This window comes from Notothenia rossii, assembly GCF_949606895.1.
Source record: "Notothenia rossii genome assembly, chromosome: 1".
Classification (NCBI taxonomy): Eukaryota; Metazoa; Chordata; class Actinopteri; order Perciformes; family Nototheniidae; genus Notothenia; species Notothenia rossii.
Genome location: NC_136912.1, coordinates 16,957,444 through 16,976,620, shown reverse-complemented (window position 1 = coordinate 16,976,620; position 19,177 = coordinate 16,957,444). Strand labels below are relative to the sequence as shown.

General features: G+C 41.0%; 1 protein-coding gene across 1 annotated transcript in view; it reads left to right on the top strand.

Annotated features, from left to right (window-relative positions):
• Positions 1 to 8,543: 8,543 nt before the first annotated feature.
• Positions 8,544 to 19,177, top strand: part of mxd4 (MAX dimerization protein 4) — a 27,246-nt gene continuing 16,612 nt past the window's right edge. Inside the window, exons 1-3 of the mRNA XM_079671508.1 lie at positions 8,544 to 8,765; positions 9,401 to 9,500; positions 13,021 to 13,050. Of these exons, the coding sequence (XP_079527634.1) occupies positions 8,702 to 8,765; positions 9,401 to 9,500; positions 13,021 to 13,050 (194 nt within the window). The 5' untranslated portion in view covers positions 8,544 to 8,701. The remainder of the gene's footprint in view (positions 8,766 to 9,400; positions 9,501 to 13,020; positions 13,051 to 19,177) is intronic.

Genomic DNA, 19,177 nt, shown 5'->3' with positions numbered 1-19,177 from the left:
CTCATTCCCAGTGATGTTTCCTAAATGTATATTTATGCACACACAGCACCTGGGGGTAATTACCTGTCATGGCCCATGGGGACGCCACCTGTCAGGGGCCTCAGCACATGTATGGAGAGAGGATACATGACTTATTTTTGTAAAGAGGAGTGCCTTGCATATACAACTTCTACTACTCACAGAGACCCCTCCCAAAAAGCGAAAGAGAAAAAAAACACAAAAGCAAGAAAACACCCCGCTGAAGTTCTGTGAGAGGAAAGTGAAGCAGGGGAAGAGTACTACAGGAAGAGAGCTGCGATGACTCCTCACAGTCCGGACCCTTTCACACCCCTTCCTCCACTGCCAGCTCAGCAGCAGATATGAGGCAAACACTGTAACGTGCAGCTGTGGGCCTTAAATGCCAGATGGGCAAAATAATGCACGCAGACACCCAAACACACACATCCACATATAGCACACTCACAATGCAAGTGTGCGTGCAAGCATAGACAAAGCATAAACAAAGGTTCCCATGTAATCAGTCTCAAAAACAAACGCTTCCCTGTATGTATGACCCTGTTAGCATGGTAATTACAGCGGCGTGCCGTCTCTGACATTTGTCCCTGCCACGCCCTTTGACTCCTTTTCAGTTAGCTGATGAAAAGCTTAAGCGACACATTCCAGGAACGCAGGTATTCCCTCATACATGCAACTAATTACTGGTGGGGCGCGTGTACGTTTGTTTTTCCAAAGCATATGGATACTCCTAGCTCAGAAATGCAATCATACTCCAAGTAAAGTTTCTTTAAAATAAAGGGGTTAACTGGGAATGTTTAACCAGTGTTTTCTGTGTGATGACCGATTTGTGTGACTGAATTGTCTTGTTGTGATGTAGTAAAGTGATCTTAGTTTGCTCGTGTAGAATATTAAACCACTTTTTTCAAGAAGACACAGAAACTGATTTAAATGTAAAATTGGATTATAATGCAGAAGTGGTAAAAAAAACAACGATTTCGATCTGTTTCCTAGTTGTTCATTTTCACTTTCTAGCTAAGAACTAGAGAGTCATATTGATCTCTAACTCATATCACACAATTTCAAACCGTTTTTCTTAATTATTTATGTCTTTTCTGGTCTAAATGCATAGGTTTAAGATGACCACTGTTTTCAGGCAAAAGACCTGCAAACCTTTAAAGTCACCTTTCATGCCTACAGGGGGTAATTACTCAAAAGACAGACTTTGGGTGGAGTATCAACTGACCTGAATGCAGGGAAATGCAGGGTAGACAAATTACAAAGGTTATAGACAATGACACACCGGGGTTTTGTTAGTCCAGACATCCGGACAAGTATTCTCAGTGGCAAATCTGACTCAAGTCCAAAACCAGGACCGGTCCTTTGTTTGTGCTTCTTGTTTAATCATTTTCTAATATTCATCCATTATCAGAAGTGAATCAGATCCATCGGTGGGTGGTCTGTCTGCCCGCCCACCAGAGGAGATAGGCCTGGTTTGCATATTTATAGGGAGGATGTTTGTTGTAAGAGACCCGCTGTTTGAGTGTATGAATTAGCTGAAGTTCGCCGGTTGTCATGGTCACGGATATGGTTGTTTTATTTGAGCCCATTCAACCCCCCCCCCAACCACCCCTTTCCTTGAGTTTCAATTGCTGTCTTACTCGCCAATGGTGTCTGTGTGTCAGCTTGGTTTCACATTTTACTCTGTGCTCACCTTAGAATGAATTAAGGGAAAACTAATTACAGTAAATGGGAATTTATTTGTGTCAGATTTTCTTTGGATAGATTTATCATGATACTCAGCTACATATCTGAAGGCAGCAGCCCTGTGCACTCATGCTTTAACATCACATGAGTTCCTGGTCGCACAGAGGACATATGCCACAACAACATGGTGTTGTCATGTGTCATCGGGCACAAGAGTGGAAGGACCAACCACAGCAGCCATGCCAGCAAGGCAGAGGAACTGAGGAGGCCAGGAATCTGGGGAGAGTCCAGGCCATGCAGGAAACGTCAGGGTGATCCAATAGAGGCACCAAAATAAATTGAGGAGCATAAGACTGAAGCGGTGTAGGATAGACACATAGTTTGCAACCTTTCAGCCTCTTGCTGTGTGAACAGACGCCAGCTCTGTGTGCAGACAAATAGAGAAAGCCGGACAGAGGGGTGGGACACAGATGGGTGAGGACATAGGTGGAATGGGAGGAAATAGTAATTTGGATGAGCTCAATGCACATGTATGGACCCAAAACACACTGCTGCCTGGGTGACAAGTAAATTACTCAGTTTCAAAGATGCTAAATCAGCTTTATGCAAATTGCGAGTGCAAAAATGTGTGAGAAAACGTCAAGGACAGAGAAAACAGAGTGGATAAGGATAGCTAATGGTGTAATGGGTACATAAAAATACTCAATGTACTTATAAGATTTAATAACCGAGACTATGTTACCTATTCATCGTTTCAATCGTTTGTTTGTTTATTAGTTGCTACTAAAGTTTACTTTGATATTGCACATTGCTGAGGACCAGCTCAGCAGATTTTAATCATTCTACACATGATGACAAATATAGATCTATATACAGTATTAACGTTATTTGTCTATTCTTGTATGCCTTTAAAAGAACCAAAGAGAAACCTAAAGATATCATGCTCATCACACATGATGAGGTAAGCATGGCTGTATAAGATATGACTCAAATAGATTTGACAGTCAGCACGTTGAAGATGCACTTTGAAAGCTGAGAGGGGGAATATAAAAAAAAAACTCATTCCAAATTTGTTTTAATGGTTACAGCAAACCATAAACACAAAGTATGATCTTGATGATTGTTGAAGGAAAAGGTCTCGACTGGATACCTGAATGTGTGATGTGTGTGTGCATCGGACTGTCCTATATGTGTGAGATATTCTGACTGAAAGAAAGACATATAAACCCACCATCTGAGGTGTAAAACCATAAAAGCTTTCAACCCTGGATTTGAGATGAGACTTAGAGACGTTTCGTTATGTGACGCAAGCTGGGAGTTATACCATGAGAGCGCCCTGCCTTAAACACATGATGCAATACACTTCTGCAAATGTACCATTCTCTCTTTGTGCTTGTAGGTGTAGACACACTTCTTTTAATTACTTCTTATAATTAGATTTGTACAATAAGGCTATGTACTTATTTAATGTCATTCAACCCTGTAAGTCAGATAATCAACAAACGTTGGATAACTCAATCGGACGTTTTGTTGCGTTTGTGAATATGAGCATACACGCCCCACCTCGCCCTTGAGTAACATTTCCAGACAGTTAACTCAGTATTTACCGTCACCATCTATGACACACAGGATGCTCCTGAAATGCACCGGGTGGGGTGGGGGGGGGGGGATGTATGAAAGAACCTGTAATTTCTCTTTGTGTCAATGTCTGTACGCAAACCATGTGGTGTATTTCATCAGCTAAAGCAGGTGTCACACAAGCAGAGCACCTTTTTGTGACGGGGCATCATTATTACGGTGTGAACATGAAGTGTTACTCGTCACTCGGAAAGGCTAATGCGACCTGACCTATGTTCCTGGCCCTCAGTCAGTGTGGCCATGGACACTGGTTCCTGATCTGAGCCTTCTAATAGGCTTTAACTCTATCAGCTCGGGTTTGTAGCATCTATTTCTACATCTAAACGATCTAAAATACTTTTAACCCTTTAGCAATAATCTGATCCGGAGCGTGTTGATAGAGTCCGTTGACTTTTGTCCTCTAGCAACAGATTAATCTTGATTACGGAAACAGGATCATGGAAAAAAGACTACAGTTTCTGACATTTGGCATAAAAAATGGAGTGGAGGGCGTTTGAAAATGGAGAGAAGGTAGCCGGTAAACAATGTGAACAAGATAAACAACTCCCCAACACTGGAATCCCTTTATCCTCTTCCTTCTGAACCATGGACCTAAACCAGGATGTAGCACAATATGAGGCCATCCTGGTTAAAGAGGAGTGGGAGAATAAATATGTCACAAACTGGACGGGCCCCACACTATTTACTGTTGTCTTTTAGGATTAAATCTCTCCACTATTCACTGTTGAAGGTTTTACGAGCCTTAAGCATGACTGTAAATGAGACTGACAGCAGCCTTGTGTAGAAAATGGAGCCGCCCCCCACTCACATACTGAAAGCATTTGGGTTATTTCCTGGGAACATAACTTTGATTGGGGGATTATCACTTTGATACTGTGGCTCAGGAAGCAGAAAACACATGTTGTTGATATGTTGTCGCTCACTCATTACTAGAAGAGGAAGGAGGATTTGTTATACTTAAATTAAAACACTTTCATTTCATTCAATTGATTCCCTCTATGATCAATGATTATTGCATTGGGCTGGATTGCACCTTGAAGAATACACATGTTGTTATATTTAATTATTAGAAAAATAAAGAGTATTGATAAATAATGTCTGTTTTCATTGATTTCATGTTGAAGGCTTCTGCAGAGCTGCAGCACAGGTCACAGTGTGGTGTTTATTAAATGCGACTTCAAACATGTAGGCCAATAATGTTCAAGGAAACAAGGGAAAAGGGAAATGAGAGCAGCTAAAAAAGACCCCAATGAAGAAGCCTGTAGTTTCAGTTGTTTCTGAAATTATTCTATCCATAGTCAGCAAAGCTGGCAGTTTCTAAATATAACAAATGTATTTTTGATCAAAATTAAACAAATAGGAATATATGATAGTGGAATTTGGGGAAGTATGCTTACCAAAGACTGTGGTGCAGAACCACACTAGAAACAAAAACCCTAAATATTAAAAAAGAAAATCATGATCAAAAGCTTTACTTGGTAGATACCAAAAAGCCTCATGTTGCTCTCATTTACCGCACAGATCTGGCCTTTTTGAGCATAAATGTTGTTGTTGAGGCCAGCTGGTTACCGGTTGGATGGACAGGATAGAGATTTTTGGCTCAGATGAAGCGATGGATGGAAGAAAACAAGGAAAGAGTGGAGAGTGTAGTCGTTTGGCTTACTGGCCCGGGGCGTCAGCAAGCAAGGCCTGAGCCACTATGATCAGAGAGCATGCAGATGATAAGTCTATAAATAGAAACATGCAGCGGGAGGGACAAAGGCTATTTCCTTTCATATGAAGCAAAATTATGGTTGGATGTCCCTACTGTAATGAGCGCTTTAGAACATGACCTGTTCTCAGTTTATGTGTTCCCCTTTTGGCTCAATGACCTAAAACACGCAAGCATGATGATTATTCTGATCATATTATATTTAAATTAAACATTAAAAAGTTAGATGGATAACACTGTACTCCATTCCTTTGTTATTTGGACAGTATTAAATTCATTAATATAAAAACAAGTATTCATATATGTTGCAAACACTATATGGATTCCACAACCATGAACACATACTAGCCAGCTGATATGACCTTTTAGTCAATGACCAGGCTTCTTTATGGCTGTGAAAATGCTCATGCATTTGCAAAAGATGATGACAGATACTCGCACACGTTGACATGACAGTTTTCATTTTAAGATATCTTGTAAATGAGATTCAGGCTGAAATTCAAAACATACATTTGTGTGACTAAAGCAGATGTTATTTTGCAAGTCGTTTGTATTCTGAATGAACACAAGGTCTGAGTTCCTCCTTTGTCTCTGTTTGATCAGAATACAATACTTAACACCTTTCTATAAAGGTTCTTGGTTTGTTTTATTGCTGTAACTGAGAATGTCCAACCATGTCAGTCACTGAATAATTACAGAAGCCACATCTTTCTAAATGTTCAGTTGAGAAAGAGAGGAAACAGGACTTCTAAAACTATACAGGCTGAATGAATGCCAACAGCTCAGAAATAATCACATTCACAGAATGATGAATGCTTACTTACATAAAAGATTCAAGGTCAAGTTTCTCATGCGCATTTGCTCGATTGCATTGACCTCAAGTAAGGTCAAACAAATGCCCACACATCAAAACCTGAAGAGACAAACCCCCCATGTGACTCGATAAACCTGTGGACTCCCTGCAATCTGAAATCGGCTTCAGATGAACAAAGTTCAGTGGCAGAGAGAATCGACGTCACTGCATATGTGGGCATATGATAAGAAGTGTACAAGTTGCATAACGTCTCTTGAATTAACCCAGACATAGACACGAGGTGTAGCCCAAACACTGTATCAGGCTTGAACAGAGCGAGCAATAGCTTAGCTGCACTGCATGTGAACATTTTCACTATGACTGTACAGTGGCTTTTTTTTTAAAAGTATGTAAAATGGCGGATCTGGTCTCTTGTTTCTGTGAAGCAAGCTATCAAACCTCCTCACAATAAAACGTTATTTCATGAAGCCTCAAAGGTGACACAAACACAAAAGAGCAATATATATCTCCCCTGTTATGATCTGTGTATAGCACATTCAAATTAAATGGGAGGAGAGATCATAAATCATATCACTGAAGGCAGCCTTGCATCATAAGATGGTTTTAAAGAGGACAAAGATAGCTAACACAACATAGAAGCCTTCCACATGATCATCTTCTGCATGAGGGGGACAATGCATTTGTGAAATAAAAAACAAACAGGTGTTACCACTCCATTCAGATGACACTGAAATGATGTCAAGCAAAACTAAGGCAGGCCAGACAGGAAATAAAAGTTCTTGATGCAGCCTGAATAAATATATTTGTACGTTTTCATTTGCAACTGAATGTGGTTTCTGTATGGTTTTAGCTGGCTGTTCTACATATAATAATACTTTCTGTAAATCATCCACATCCACCCTGCGATTTGAAAATCATTTAACATTTTAACATGTACACCAACTTGCCAGTAAATTATTATGCCTAGGTAAAACGAATGCAGTATAATACAGCCCTACAATTATTCATACTGTCATGACATAATGTTCAGTTTTAGACTAGAGAGATATTTATTTCAACTTTATGGTTATGTTGGAGAATGTAGTTAAAGGTGTAAATTATTGTGGTGGTGTTAATAGTGAGAGAGCTTTTTAAAAATATTTTATCCAACCAAATTGTATCAATGATGGTATACAAAATATTAGTAACTCCTCTGAAGTGTACAGCACTCTGTCTTATCACAAGGTACATTTTTAACACCACCAATATATTTCTATTTGTGTGGTTGTTAGTGGAAATCTTACACAGCTTAACATAGTCTAGGATTGTTTGCACATTTGTTCACATGCAGAAGCTGACAGCAACACATTTAACCAGCAATTTGTGTCGTCAGATATCTTGAAATCCATGATTTACTCTCTGCGTTACATGCCCCATGAGGATCTTTCATGACACTTGTTGTTTCCAAGAAACTTCAACAAAAACAAAGTTTGTGGTTCTGATCCTCACGGGCCTTTTCCTCATCATTCACACTAAAAGATTTCTTCCCTCATCATAAAGCCTCTGCGATTTCTTCAGTGTGTACTCGATCTGAGGCACAAACATCTGGCTGCAAGCAATATAAACTGCCTGCCATGCAGAGAAACCCACTTTGTACTCTGCAGGAATTCCTGCTGAGATATGCATAACTCTTCTATTGCTCTTGCAAAGTGACACTTTGCTCATGCCTACATTTCAGCTGCAAGGATATCACACAACTGAGGATTTTGTGTGAAAACTAAGCAACTTAAAGCGTTGTTCTGTTTGGAGTTTAGCCTCTGAAATGAGGCACTAGTACTTGATCTGGAGCCAAAAGTAGTCAGTCATGATTCTGGTTACATCAGGCTTGATTAGACTAAATTAAACGTTACATATTTTGTCATGAGTTATCTGTTGTCATTTCCCTGAAAATGGATACTGAATCAGCTTAAAGGAAATATCTTATCTGGCAATGCAAACAGGCAGACAGACAACAGATAATCAAATTCAGATGTAAAGACTTTCCTTAGGTCAGCTCAAAATGGATGGCATCCTGCTAAATATTATTAATCTTTTGTTTGGTTTGGTTTCAAAAATTGAACAAAGTCCATTACAATTTGTTGAGTTATTAAAATGGTATTGTCATACCAACAATATGTATTCAGAATCTGTAACTAGAATATGTTTGTCATTTTTATTTTAGAATATGTCATAATATATGTCATAATGACATGGACAGGAAATGAACGAACACACACACGCTGTGGGTATTTCTGCAATGTCACACACTCTTGTGGGAAATACAGACTGCAACACAGCTTTGTTTACTGAATGTCGCGTTGTAGTTTACTTCACGGTCCACATTTAAGACCATACTTTTGAGAAGTTATCAAATATTTTCTACCCAAACAACAGCCCAAGTTGAACTATGTTGACACACGCCCATAATTTTTCCCAGCCAATTAGAGGTCGCTTGTTTCACACCAATCAGCTGGGTGGTGGGCGGGGCAACTCAGGCTGTTGCTAGGGTATGCCTTTTGCAGGCAAGCCAATCAATTCACACCACACCGTGTTTTCAGCCCGTCCATAGGCTGAGACATACTCGGAAAACCCGCCCACAGGCGTTTCGCATTGGGCAGACGTGCCATCACTCACTTCCCTGAGTTTTAGTTAGGTGCTGTTGATACTGTAGTTTGGAGTCACCAAGACTCAGAACTGAATATAGCAGCACACGTTCATCGCTCTGAAACAGTTTTTAAAATTTCCATTACATAATCCCATGACTTGTAAGTTTGTGTAAATAGATATTTTCTATTTTTTTATATCGAGACAACGACGAGATGGAACTTAATTCTCTTCTTATTCTGCTGGAGGCTGCAGAGTACTTGGAAAGAAGAGACAGAGGTATTTCCAGCCAAACTGACAAGTTGACAGCATTTCTACTGAATACTAATGAATGGTGCATTGCTAGGACAGCAGCTAGCTTAATCTTGTATCTTATGTAAAGTTTTACCGAGCCCTGCCTTAGTGCAGGTATGATGTCACTTTACAGACAATGGGGCGATGGGTGCAAAGTGGACCTAGCAGCCTGTATTCCAAGAAAATAATAGCTCTACTTTATTATTTAAAGTATGTCACGTGTTTATAAACTGAGCTTTCAATCTTTCCAATACAGTAATGTGTTGTGTATGCTCATAACTGCAGTGTGTATTCGTATTAGCTCTTCGGAAATGAGTAAACAAGAGTGACATTGACAATATGAGGCAGTATCATAATGACAGATACTCACCAATGCAAATGTAACACTGATTGTATTACACTATTAGACCTTGCTGAAGGCTATACAGTGCTATATTGATATATTGCAAGCGATTACTCTGATGATCGATCACGTTTTGTTCCTCTTGAAATGACTTAGCCTCTATAAAGCTATCTCATGTTTCACCATTTCCCCGAGTGACTGATGGACAGCTTACATTTTTTTAATTCTTGCAGCAAACACCAGAATAAATTAACATTTTGTTTTGTTTTGTCTATAGAGGCAGAACACGGTTATGCGTCTGTTTTACCGTACATGGACGACTTTTCCAGTAAGAAAACGAAAGCATCGCCAATTTCCCGAAAAACTCAGAACAATAGGTAAATACAAGTCTTTTTTTTTTTTGTGTGTAAATGCAAGCTTATAGAAACATGCACAAACACACAGGGATCTGTTTTCATGCACACTGCCATCTCTCTCCGCTGCTGTGACTGGGCTGGGTCTCTGTTTTGGTCTCTCCCATAAACACTGCCACGCGTACACTGTCAACTCTGATGCTCCAACTCTCCGTGTTTCACACACACTGTCTACACACACACTTAAAACACTCCCCATGCTCAGAGAAACATGCACTCAACCTTTCGTTTCTGCACCCTGTCTGTCTCTCACATTCTTCCACCTGTGCCTCTTCGTTCTTCATGTGGTTTAGTGTGTTTTGTATGTGTGTGTGTGTGTGTGTGTGTGTGTGTGTGTGTCTGTGTGTGATGTTAAGTGCTTTACCAGCAATGGGTCCCATCCATAGACTGTAAAGGTCCCATCCCATGTAGTTCGACTTTCTCCCCCACACACAGGGCATGAGTAGATCGAGGTTCCTGAACAGATTATCGATTGCTTTTCATTATCTCCTCATCAAACTGTAATTAACACGCGTGCATCCCTCGTTTGACCCCATTTGCATCTCGTGACAGTTTGCAACCAATAACAACTCTGCTGCAAGGCCATACTAATCACACAGAATAACATTGCACAAGTGAACAGATTAAAGTTTCAGTTTAGGTCCTATCCTGATCTGAGGCTGTTTTTAGACCAGTAGAACAGCTGGCTAAATGGAATGTAAAACCAAGCATGTTTATATGTAATAATAATTAAGAAAGAAATAGGGAGTGCTGCACTGGGTCAATAAACTGGGCGTTGGTAATTAATTAAAATCATATCAAAAGGCAATAACTTACTAGAAATGGAAGTCCATGGATTTTGTGGGCAGTCTGAAATCATCTGATGCACTCTTATTATATTTTTAAAACCTTATATTGCTACCCAATACCATAGACAACTATTCAAAGAAAGCAGAGCAGTCTTTTTTATTCTTACTAGGTTTACATTTAATTCTTATCTCTAACAATGTAAATGCATGTTTAGTAGGAAAATCACTAACAGAGCTGGTAATCAATATTATTTTTATAATTTGTTCTTGTTTAATATTTCATAGTTTTGCCTAGCAGAGAATAGTGAGATGGCCCACATGGAGAACAAACCAGTGAACCTTATGTTTGTCTGGAATAGTGTTTAAATTGGCTGTATCGACGTGGGACACGCCCTCACTAACTCCTTTTCTCTTGATTTATGACCCTAATTTGGGGACACCCAAGGTTGCATGAAAAATGTTGTGGGGTTATTTGGCCAGGTGTGGACAACAGTGGACCCTTTCATCTGGTAACCACCTGTCATTTGCAGGAAAGGTGTTTTTAGGTTACACTCTCCAGAAAAATGTGCATGATGTGTCCAATTGAATTCCCAAGAACACAAGAGTTTCTGATGAAAAAAACCAAACTTTCCTGTTGGCTAATATTAGTTTAGGGAAGCACCGTGAGGCCGGTTTCCTCAGTAGTAAGAGTTACATCACTGCACATACAGCATGCTGAACTATTGCGTTACTATAGTATTTACACTCTTTTATATGGATTTGTAAATGAAATAAAAACACATTTCGATGTCACAAATCAGGTTCAGGTTCAATGAGAATGCAGCCTCTTCCACATTCCTTTGACAGTCTGACAGAGCAACACCATTGTGTACGTCTGTGTGTGGTTGAGGGTGTGGTGCCTCCAACAGACACCTCCACACAAACACCAGCCCCCAGGCTCCATGCACAAGACATGCTTTTCCTCTTCCTTCTTGTGACTGCACTGTGGCCAAATTCCCATATTCCCTTTATACTCTCCAACAGTTTTTTTTAAGCGTCAACAGGATGCAGGGTGTATGAAGTAAAAACATGTTAGATCTTAAACCCTATTTTCGTAGGAAAAAAAGCTGTTGGTTCAAAAAGCAAAATGCATTGCTTTGTACCGAGCACTGTTTTATACAGTTTGGTTTTCATGACCAAATCTGCAAATCAAACAGATTACATGTTTTGCAAGAGAGCAATATTCAGGGCATGTGGAAGAAAAACAACAGCCGGGAGTCTATTTCTGCAGAGAGAAAAACCCTGGTGGAGTTTCCTTTCTTTACATGCACACTGTTATTAAATCAAAATGCTTCTAAAAGAAAGGGGAAAGACATGGAATTGTATCGTTGAAAGATTTCCTGCTTCACCTCTCTGTCACAGATACGAAATTAAAAATAAAAATAGAGTGACCATGGGAAAAACATACACACGGTGCTCTGCTCTGGCAGTTCTGCATCCCATAAAAAAACCATTGATATGAGGCTTATGTGTAGGCCTTTGATCATCGGGGCCATGTAATGACATCAGAGTCATTTCCATGGCAGCATTATTTTACATAATATGTGCAGTTATTTGAACCTGCTGTAATATTACAGGTCTGATGACTTCCTGGTCACGCCTTGCGTTTTGACTGGGCAATTCCCCAATCTGTGCAGATTTGAATGGCACAACTTCCTCCATGATGGCATGAAGCTATGTGTTGGCCTTTTGGAATCAGGTTATTAGCAGCAGTGCAACATCCTGTTTTACTTCTGGGATCCTTTTGTGCAGACGCCACATTATCACAGTTGCACGGTAACCCTTTTTGGTGCAGCTGTGGGAACCACTGCTTCACGAGCACAAGGGCTCTCAAACAGCGGAAAGAATCTGAAAAGGCTTGTTGTCAGTCTGGCCCTTTGTTGTTGCTGTTTTTGTTTTTATTGCCGTGGTATCCATGACGGCCTCATGAACAGAGGGCCTGTTTTCAGATGGACTGCAGTGCCCTCGCTGCAGATCTCGACAGGGGCTCTCCCCACTCAGAATAGCCCACACGCTGAGGAATTCTGCAGCCGCTCGGCCTCCAGACGTCTGAGTGTGTTTTTATCCCCTGTCCACGCTGCTTTCCAGCCAGCGTGCAGCAACAACAGCAGTGTGTGCATGCTGTTTGTATGTGTGAGAGCGGGAGGGGAGGGATCTCTCTCTCCCTCTCGCTCTCATTTTTTGCCCACTGCAGCACACTGTCTGACAGATGTCACAAAGACATGCAAAACATTTAAAAAACGAGCACACAAGTTTTATGTTTGTCTTCAGAGTGATCAGGACTTGTTTTGGACTTTGTTAATAGTTTGTGTTTAAGGTCAAACTAGTAAAGCAACGCAAGCATTTAAAAGCCTTGACACAGAAAGATAGACAGACACAGAAAGGAAATGACACCACATTTTTCCTCTGAATAAACGTTTCTCAGATGTTCATTCTCTTCCAAACTTCTTGCTTTTATGTCTTTCATTTAAACTCTTAGACTTAAAAGTTAATCTCCAATCAAGACTTTTAACCTTCAACATATTTGCTAACTAAGCCTCACTCCTTTGGATCTTTCTCCACACAGCTTCCTATCATGTCATTTGATTTGAAGTGTGTGTAGTATTTTGACAGCACGACACTGCCCTGACACGCCTACTTGTCTTTTGTCCTTTCAGATCATCGCACAACGAGTTGGAGAAACACAGGTAATGTGACATCGGAGGCTCTGTGGCCTATTTGTATGATGTGCGTCTTTGCCAAACACCTTTTTAACTTCCTCACATACTAAGTGAAGATATGCAGGCTGCAGGTAGACACCACGATGCCGCCTCTCATTTAAAAAACACCAGATAATATCAGAGGTCGTCTTCAGAGAGATTTGAATCAATTTATTCCTTGTGTCTGAATAAGGATTATAATCTGATTTCAAAGAGCGACTTCATGTTGATTAGATCTGTCTACATTTCACGGATGAGACTCGTTAGTCGTTACCTTTTATGGAAAGGGGAATCCTGTCAGTAATGTGATAATCCTTCCCAGGCTGACGCTGTGAAACTGGCTCTCGTCTGTCATTTCTCCAAACTGAGAAACACACACACACACACACACACACACACACACACACACACACACACACACACACACACACACACACACACACACACACACACACACACACACACACACACACACACACACACACACACACACACACACACACACACACACACACACACACACACACACACACACACACACACATACACATACACATACACATACACATACACACACACAGGAAGCACCTCTATAGATCCAATGGGGTTTCTAGTCAGGAAGCAAGACTCCTCTTTGATGCTACAAAGCCGAGTTGCTTTAGGGGAGAATGGTTGGGGGAACAGGCAACATTTATTTTTGTTAGGTGCAGGTTTTTGTCTTTTAATTGAGGCCAAAAATGAACCTCTGAAAACTGCCAGCCAGAGCAGAATTAGACAACAGCTGATGTGACTAACAGCATGTGAGCAGAGGCAGGGATGGGTGTGTTCGGCTGCATGTTCGTGACGTTGAGGGATTGGGGTTTGCCAGTCACATTTCTGGGAGTGAGTCATATATGTGTGGAGTGCAGAGAAACTTGTTCAGACATATTCCTCCCTGACCTGAGATTAAGAGAAGCCCCGGCTGAGCGTACTGCAGGCGTTGACACACAGCAGTTACCTCATGTCCGATGACGGGCGTTGTTGGTTACCATGGCGTGACGTCCAGCCAAACTGACAAATGCAAGTAGTGCCAGTAAAGTGTTCCTCAATCAGTTTATTCACTTCCCTTGTCGTCACTAAACGGCCATACATTTCTACATGTATTATGAATTCAGTGAAGCATTGTGACTGTGATGGTAAAACATGTGATTTACTTCCCTTGTGTTTCGGCCTTTTTGTAAGGGCTTCAAAATAGGAAACTAAGAAGAAATAGTCCGTCACACTGCACTGTCCTTGGTGACAAATGAAGCATGTCTTCTTTGTGTTTAAAAGTACCTTCCTGCCCTCATCTTTCATTCGTCCATGACTGTTTGTACAGAAACATTTCCACCTACTTACTGTAATAACAGGCCCTGTCGTGCCGAGGTACCCGTGTGAGCATTTTGCAACGTAATTCATTCTGATGCATCCTCAAATTACACTGCCATTACCCCCAAATGCCAGGTGTTAACGGTCGAAAATGTGACTTCAGGCTTTGGCACGATCATCAGCAGCGCATGGGTGTGATACCGTTTACCTGAACTAGTGTTGAGATTTGAATCAGTCAAAGTCAAAAGTCAAAGTCAACTTTATTGTCAATCTTTCAGTTTGTGTGTACAGACAGAGAGATCGTAATACCGTTTCCCACAATCCCGAATACAAAAACAAATATATATAAAAATATGTATACACCTATATATACACAATCAAAAGAGAGTTGACAGTTAGCAGTCTAAGTTTTTTATCATGGAAAAAAAGTGACTTTTACTTTTTTACAGAAAAGTGAATTTTACAGATGTTCTCAGTTTTGTTAACACATGGATTGATTATCTTTAGGTCTTGGACTATTGGCCACAAAAACAAGTCATTAAAAGACCTATAGTGTTCTCTCAATAAGTACAATGGGCTCTTTTCAACATTTTCTTACATTTTTAGAAACTTCAAACAATCAATTGTTTATCATGAGTAGATTTCTAAGCGAAATGTTATCAGTTACAGGCCTATGCTTTCAAATAAACTAAACACACACGTCCAGTGTCCTTAGTTGATTTCCTTCTCTGTTTCTGATTCATAAGAGAACCAAAAGTCTTCAGTCGTCCTGTTGGACCAGTTTGATGATTGTTTGATCAGGGCAGCACGAGAGCTTCAGACCTGTTTAATCTCCAGCAGTGCCAGTATCGCTTTCTGAAGCTCGACCTCCCTCACGCCCTCAGACGCCACTTCAGGGAGGAGCTGCAGTTTGAGCCCTGACTCACAGCCTTTGTTTGGTCATGTGTCGTTGTTTTGGGTTCACGTCGGTGCAGCATAGAGCCATCCCTCTACTGTTCAATCACGTGATGGGCAAAACGTCTGACAGATATTACGTTTATTCAAAGGTTTGATTCCTACCCCTAGGCCAATGTCATTGGGTTTCAAAAGGGCCTAAATCTTCTATCATGTTAGCATGAGGTTCTTTATATATCTCAAGAACGATACATATATTGAAATATAGCATGTTTTCTGGTCATTCAATAAATAGTCTTCAGTAAAAAGCCACTTGGTGAAGCCCCTTTTTGTAGACGTTGTGTGAATTAACTACTTGATAAATGAGTATCATCTCATTTCATCAACTGTAGCGTAAAATGTAAAGTTTCAAGTTAAATTATTATAAAAAAATATACATCTAGCTAAACATTGACTATGTCTACATGCAGGAATAGAAATAAGGAAATTAAGATGCAATTTCATTTAAATTGTGTCCAGTTTTTGAATAAAATTCAACTGAACTTTAAATTAAAGTAATCTCAAATAAATATTCCCTCGAAATATAAAATGTCTGAGTCAGTATGACCTTGTTATCAATTCAGATCAAATTAATTGAGTATCACTTTATCTAGATACTTTGATATCTCGATTCATTGAAAGAGGATAAATCGTTTTAATAAATGATCTCCCAGCTCTTGCTTTCATATGTCCAAACATGTCCATTACCTGTGGACACCAGGCTCACTGGCTGCTGCTCAGCGGCATCATGTGTTCTAGGTGTCCTTCATGGAACTGAATGGCATTTATGAGGCACCCTGAATTTATTTGTGTCCTGCTATCAGAGTGAGCCGTCTGGGTGGGAGCCAGCGCCGCTCCAGGGTCTCCTGTCCTGACACAACCTGCTTATCTGCTGCAGCCATGACAGCACTTCTGGAGGGTGACGCTGCTGTTTTCTGTCTCCACCTCCTCCATGCGTTTGAGAACAGAGCTGCGCGGCATCAGCTTGTAGTTTCTGTGAAACCAATTGCTGCTGTGTGGTTGGTCGCTGCTGGCATTGCTTCCTTCCTATTTCTGACTCAAACTGCTCTTGATGAAGCCTATGACGTCTTGTCAGCGCCACTCGTTTCCTTTTCTAGAAACGCTTGAAAAAAAGAGTGAAACTACAGACGTTTCGTTTTCCCACACATCAGGTGGTTACAGGAAATCCAGTCGCATAAGGCTGCTATGTCTGGTATGTTTGTGATGCTTCCCTCATTTGGAAAAAGTATTTACATCTCCATTTATAACTTCCCAGAAGCAGACACCGCCCGTGGCCATCAGGTGCCTTCGGTTTCATTTCTGAGATCACTCATAAACAATGGTCAACGTTTGCGCACTTCAACAAACAGTATTTTCTTACAATATAGATCATACCACAGATAGTGTACATGTGTGTCAACATCTGAAGCTAACTCTGAATGTAAACGCACTTCATGGACGGGAGCAGGGACTCAGTCTGTCACGCTCTAATCTTCACTCTAATTAAATGTACTCTCTTCCACTCCCAGCTGTGATGAATGACTTGTTTGGCTTTGAGGAACTCTTTCCCCTCGAGTGAAGCTCCTGTGTGTGTGTGTGTGTGTGTGTGTGTGTGTGTGTGTGTGTGTGTGTGTGTGTGTGTGTGTGTGTGTGTGTGTGTGTGTGTGTGTGTGTGTGTGTGTGTGTGTGTGTGTGTGTGTGTGTGTGTGTGTGTGTGTGTGTGTGTGTGTGTGTGTGTGTGTGTGTGTGTGTGACTCCTACAGCCCTGCTCTTCACCTCCTTGCCTTCTCCTCTTTGTCTCCTTCTTTCTCCAGAGACCACATCTGTTTTCCCTGTTATGTTTTTCCTCCTTATTCCGGCTCTCCTTTTCCCCCCTAAAAGTGTCTGAGTCAGCAGAAACCTGAGGCAGCAGCAGGGAGGAGAAAGGCTGGCTCGCTGCTCACAGAGGGCCTTTATCACTCTGTACTGGTCCTCCTGCCAAAACTCATCCGTGCCCGTTTCTCATCCTTTAAAGTATAAATCCTCTTTTGTGACGGTGAGTTTACGTGGAAGACGCCAGGCTTTGATGGGCCTGTTAATCCTGTTCATCTGCATTTTAATAAGGACTGTAAACGACACAACACTGGACTCATATTAGGTCTACATCCTGCCTTTTAAGAAATGAGTTAAGAGACAAGGTGCAAAGCTTCTTTATTCTCTTTTGGGTTTAAATGTGGCATTCACGTGCTTTTGTACTTCACTTCCTCTAATGTCACACTGTCAGTTACATTCCTCGTGTGTGTGTGGTGACCTGGAGTCATTAGGTCTGCACGCGCAGCTAATAACCCACAGTAAAGACTGATATACTGTATACTCTAATCATCAGGCACATAAAGATAAAACCCTGCATACTAAAAGAGTAGGACTGCAACTAAGGATGATTATCATTATATATTACTTTTCGTTAATGATTAATAGTTTTGCCTATAAAGTGTCAGAAATGAGTGAAAAAGCTCATGAAATATGACATTGTTTCGGCATTTTTACTTGAAGAAAATACTAACTTAAATAATTGCATAAATAGTAAAAGGTCAATATTATATTAGTAAGCCTTTCATATTTAAAGAATGCATTTTGTGTTATTGATATGGTTTTTGCAAAGTCTGTGTCCACCCAATGTAGTGAATACAAAAATTGTAATGAATGAATAACTTAATTATTTGATGCCTTCGTTCTAGACATCCAATAAATTGTACATACTGAAACTGCCATAAAGCAGTGTTTTTATCGAGAACAACAACCAGATGCATTAAAAGGATTTCTTTATTGGTATTCACAGCACGTAATATACAGTTAAGATAAGATAGTACTTTATTGATCCCAATTTGGGAAATGCAGCAGCATAAAAAGACGTAATATACATTTACAACCTTTCCTGATCATCATATTGGGTTTGTCCACTTTGTTATACACGTACTGACAGTGTAGCTGCAGGACAGTCTTGTTTGTAGTTGATGACAGATGCAGACTAAGAATAAGGAACCGGCTACAGCTGGAGGTCAGCCGCAGAGGTCACATGTGCAATTCCTCCACCCTGAGGTCACAGAGCACCGTGACACTCAGTCAGGTCAAGCCCGGCCACACTAACACATACAGTGTACTATCTGTGGACGCGTGTGAGGCCTGCTGGTAATGCCTACAGGCTGTTACACTGACACAGAGATATTCAAGTGTGCCACCGTAGACAAAGAGAACGTCCCGCTCCCTCTCAGGTGTCGCTGCTGCAGGGGACATCGCCTTTCTGTGTCAGTAAACTTTGTTAACTGCAGCAGCTGATGCCCATAAAAACAGCAGTGTAGGATGCACTTTAACAAGGTGTGAGCACAGCCTTGGGGATTCAAGGGCGAGTAAAACAACAATTAAAGAAAGAAGTGTAAAAGAGGACAGAGGGAGGGGAGGAAAGGAAGTCAACTACCTTCACCATGCTGAGGAGGAGGAGGAGGAGGAGGAGGAGGAGGAGGAGGCGGCGAAGACATTCTTGAGTGTTGCTGCAGGGAGGAATGGGAGGCAGCGTAGGATGTGGCTGCTTTGTGTGTGCAGCAGGCAGCCTAAAATTCAGGTCAGCAGAGTGTGCACACACACGCTGGAATGTGGAGTTAAGTAACAGAGGTTGTTTAGGGGGAGACAGCGGGAGGATGGGGTCACAAAACTTGCAGGCCGAGCATTACTACAATGCTCTGCAGCCGCGTCCTCGCTGGGTGCTGCCTGGGTTTTTTGCCAGGCAGGGAGTCACAAGGGAAATAATGTGTTTGATAATGCATTGATAGAGAGGATCAGAGCTGCAGGCAGGCTGTCA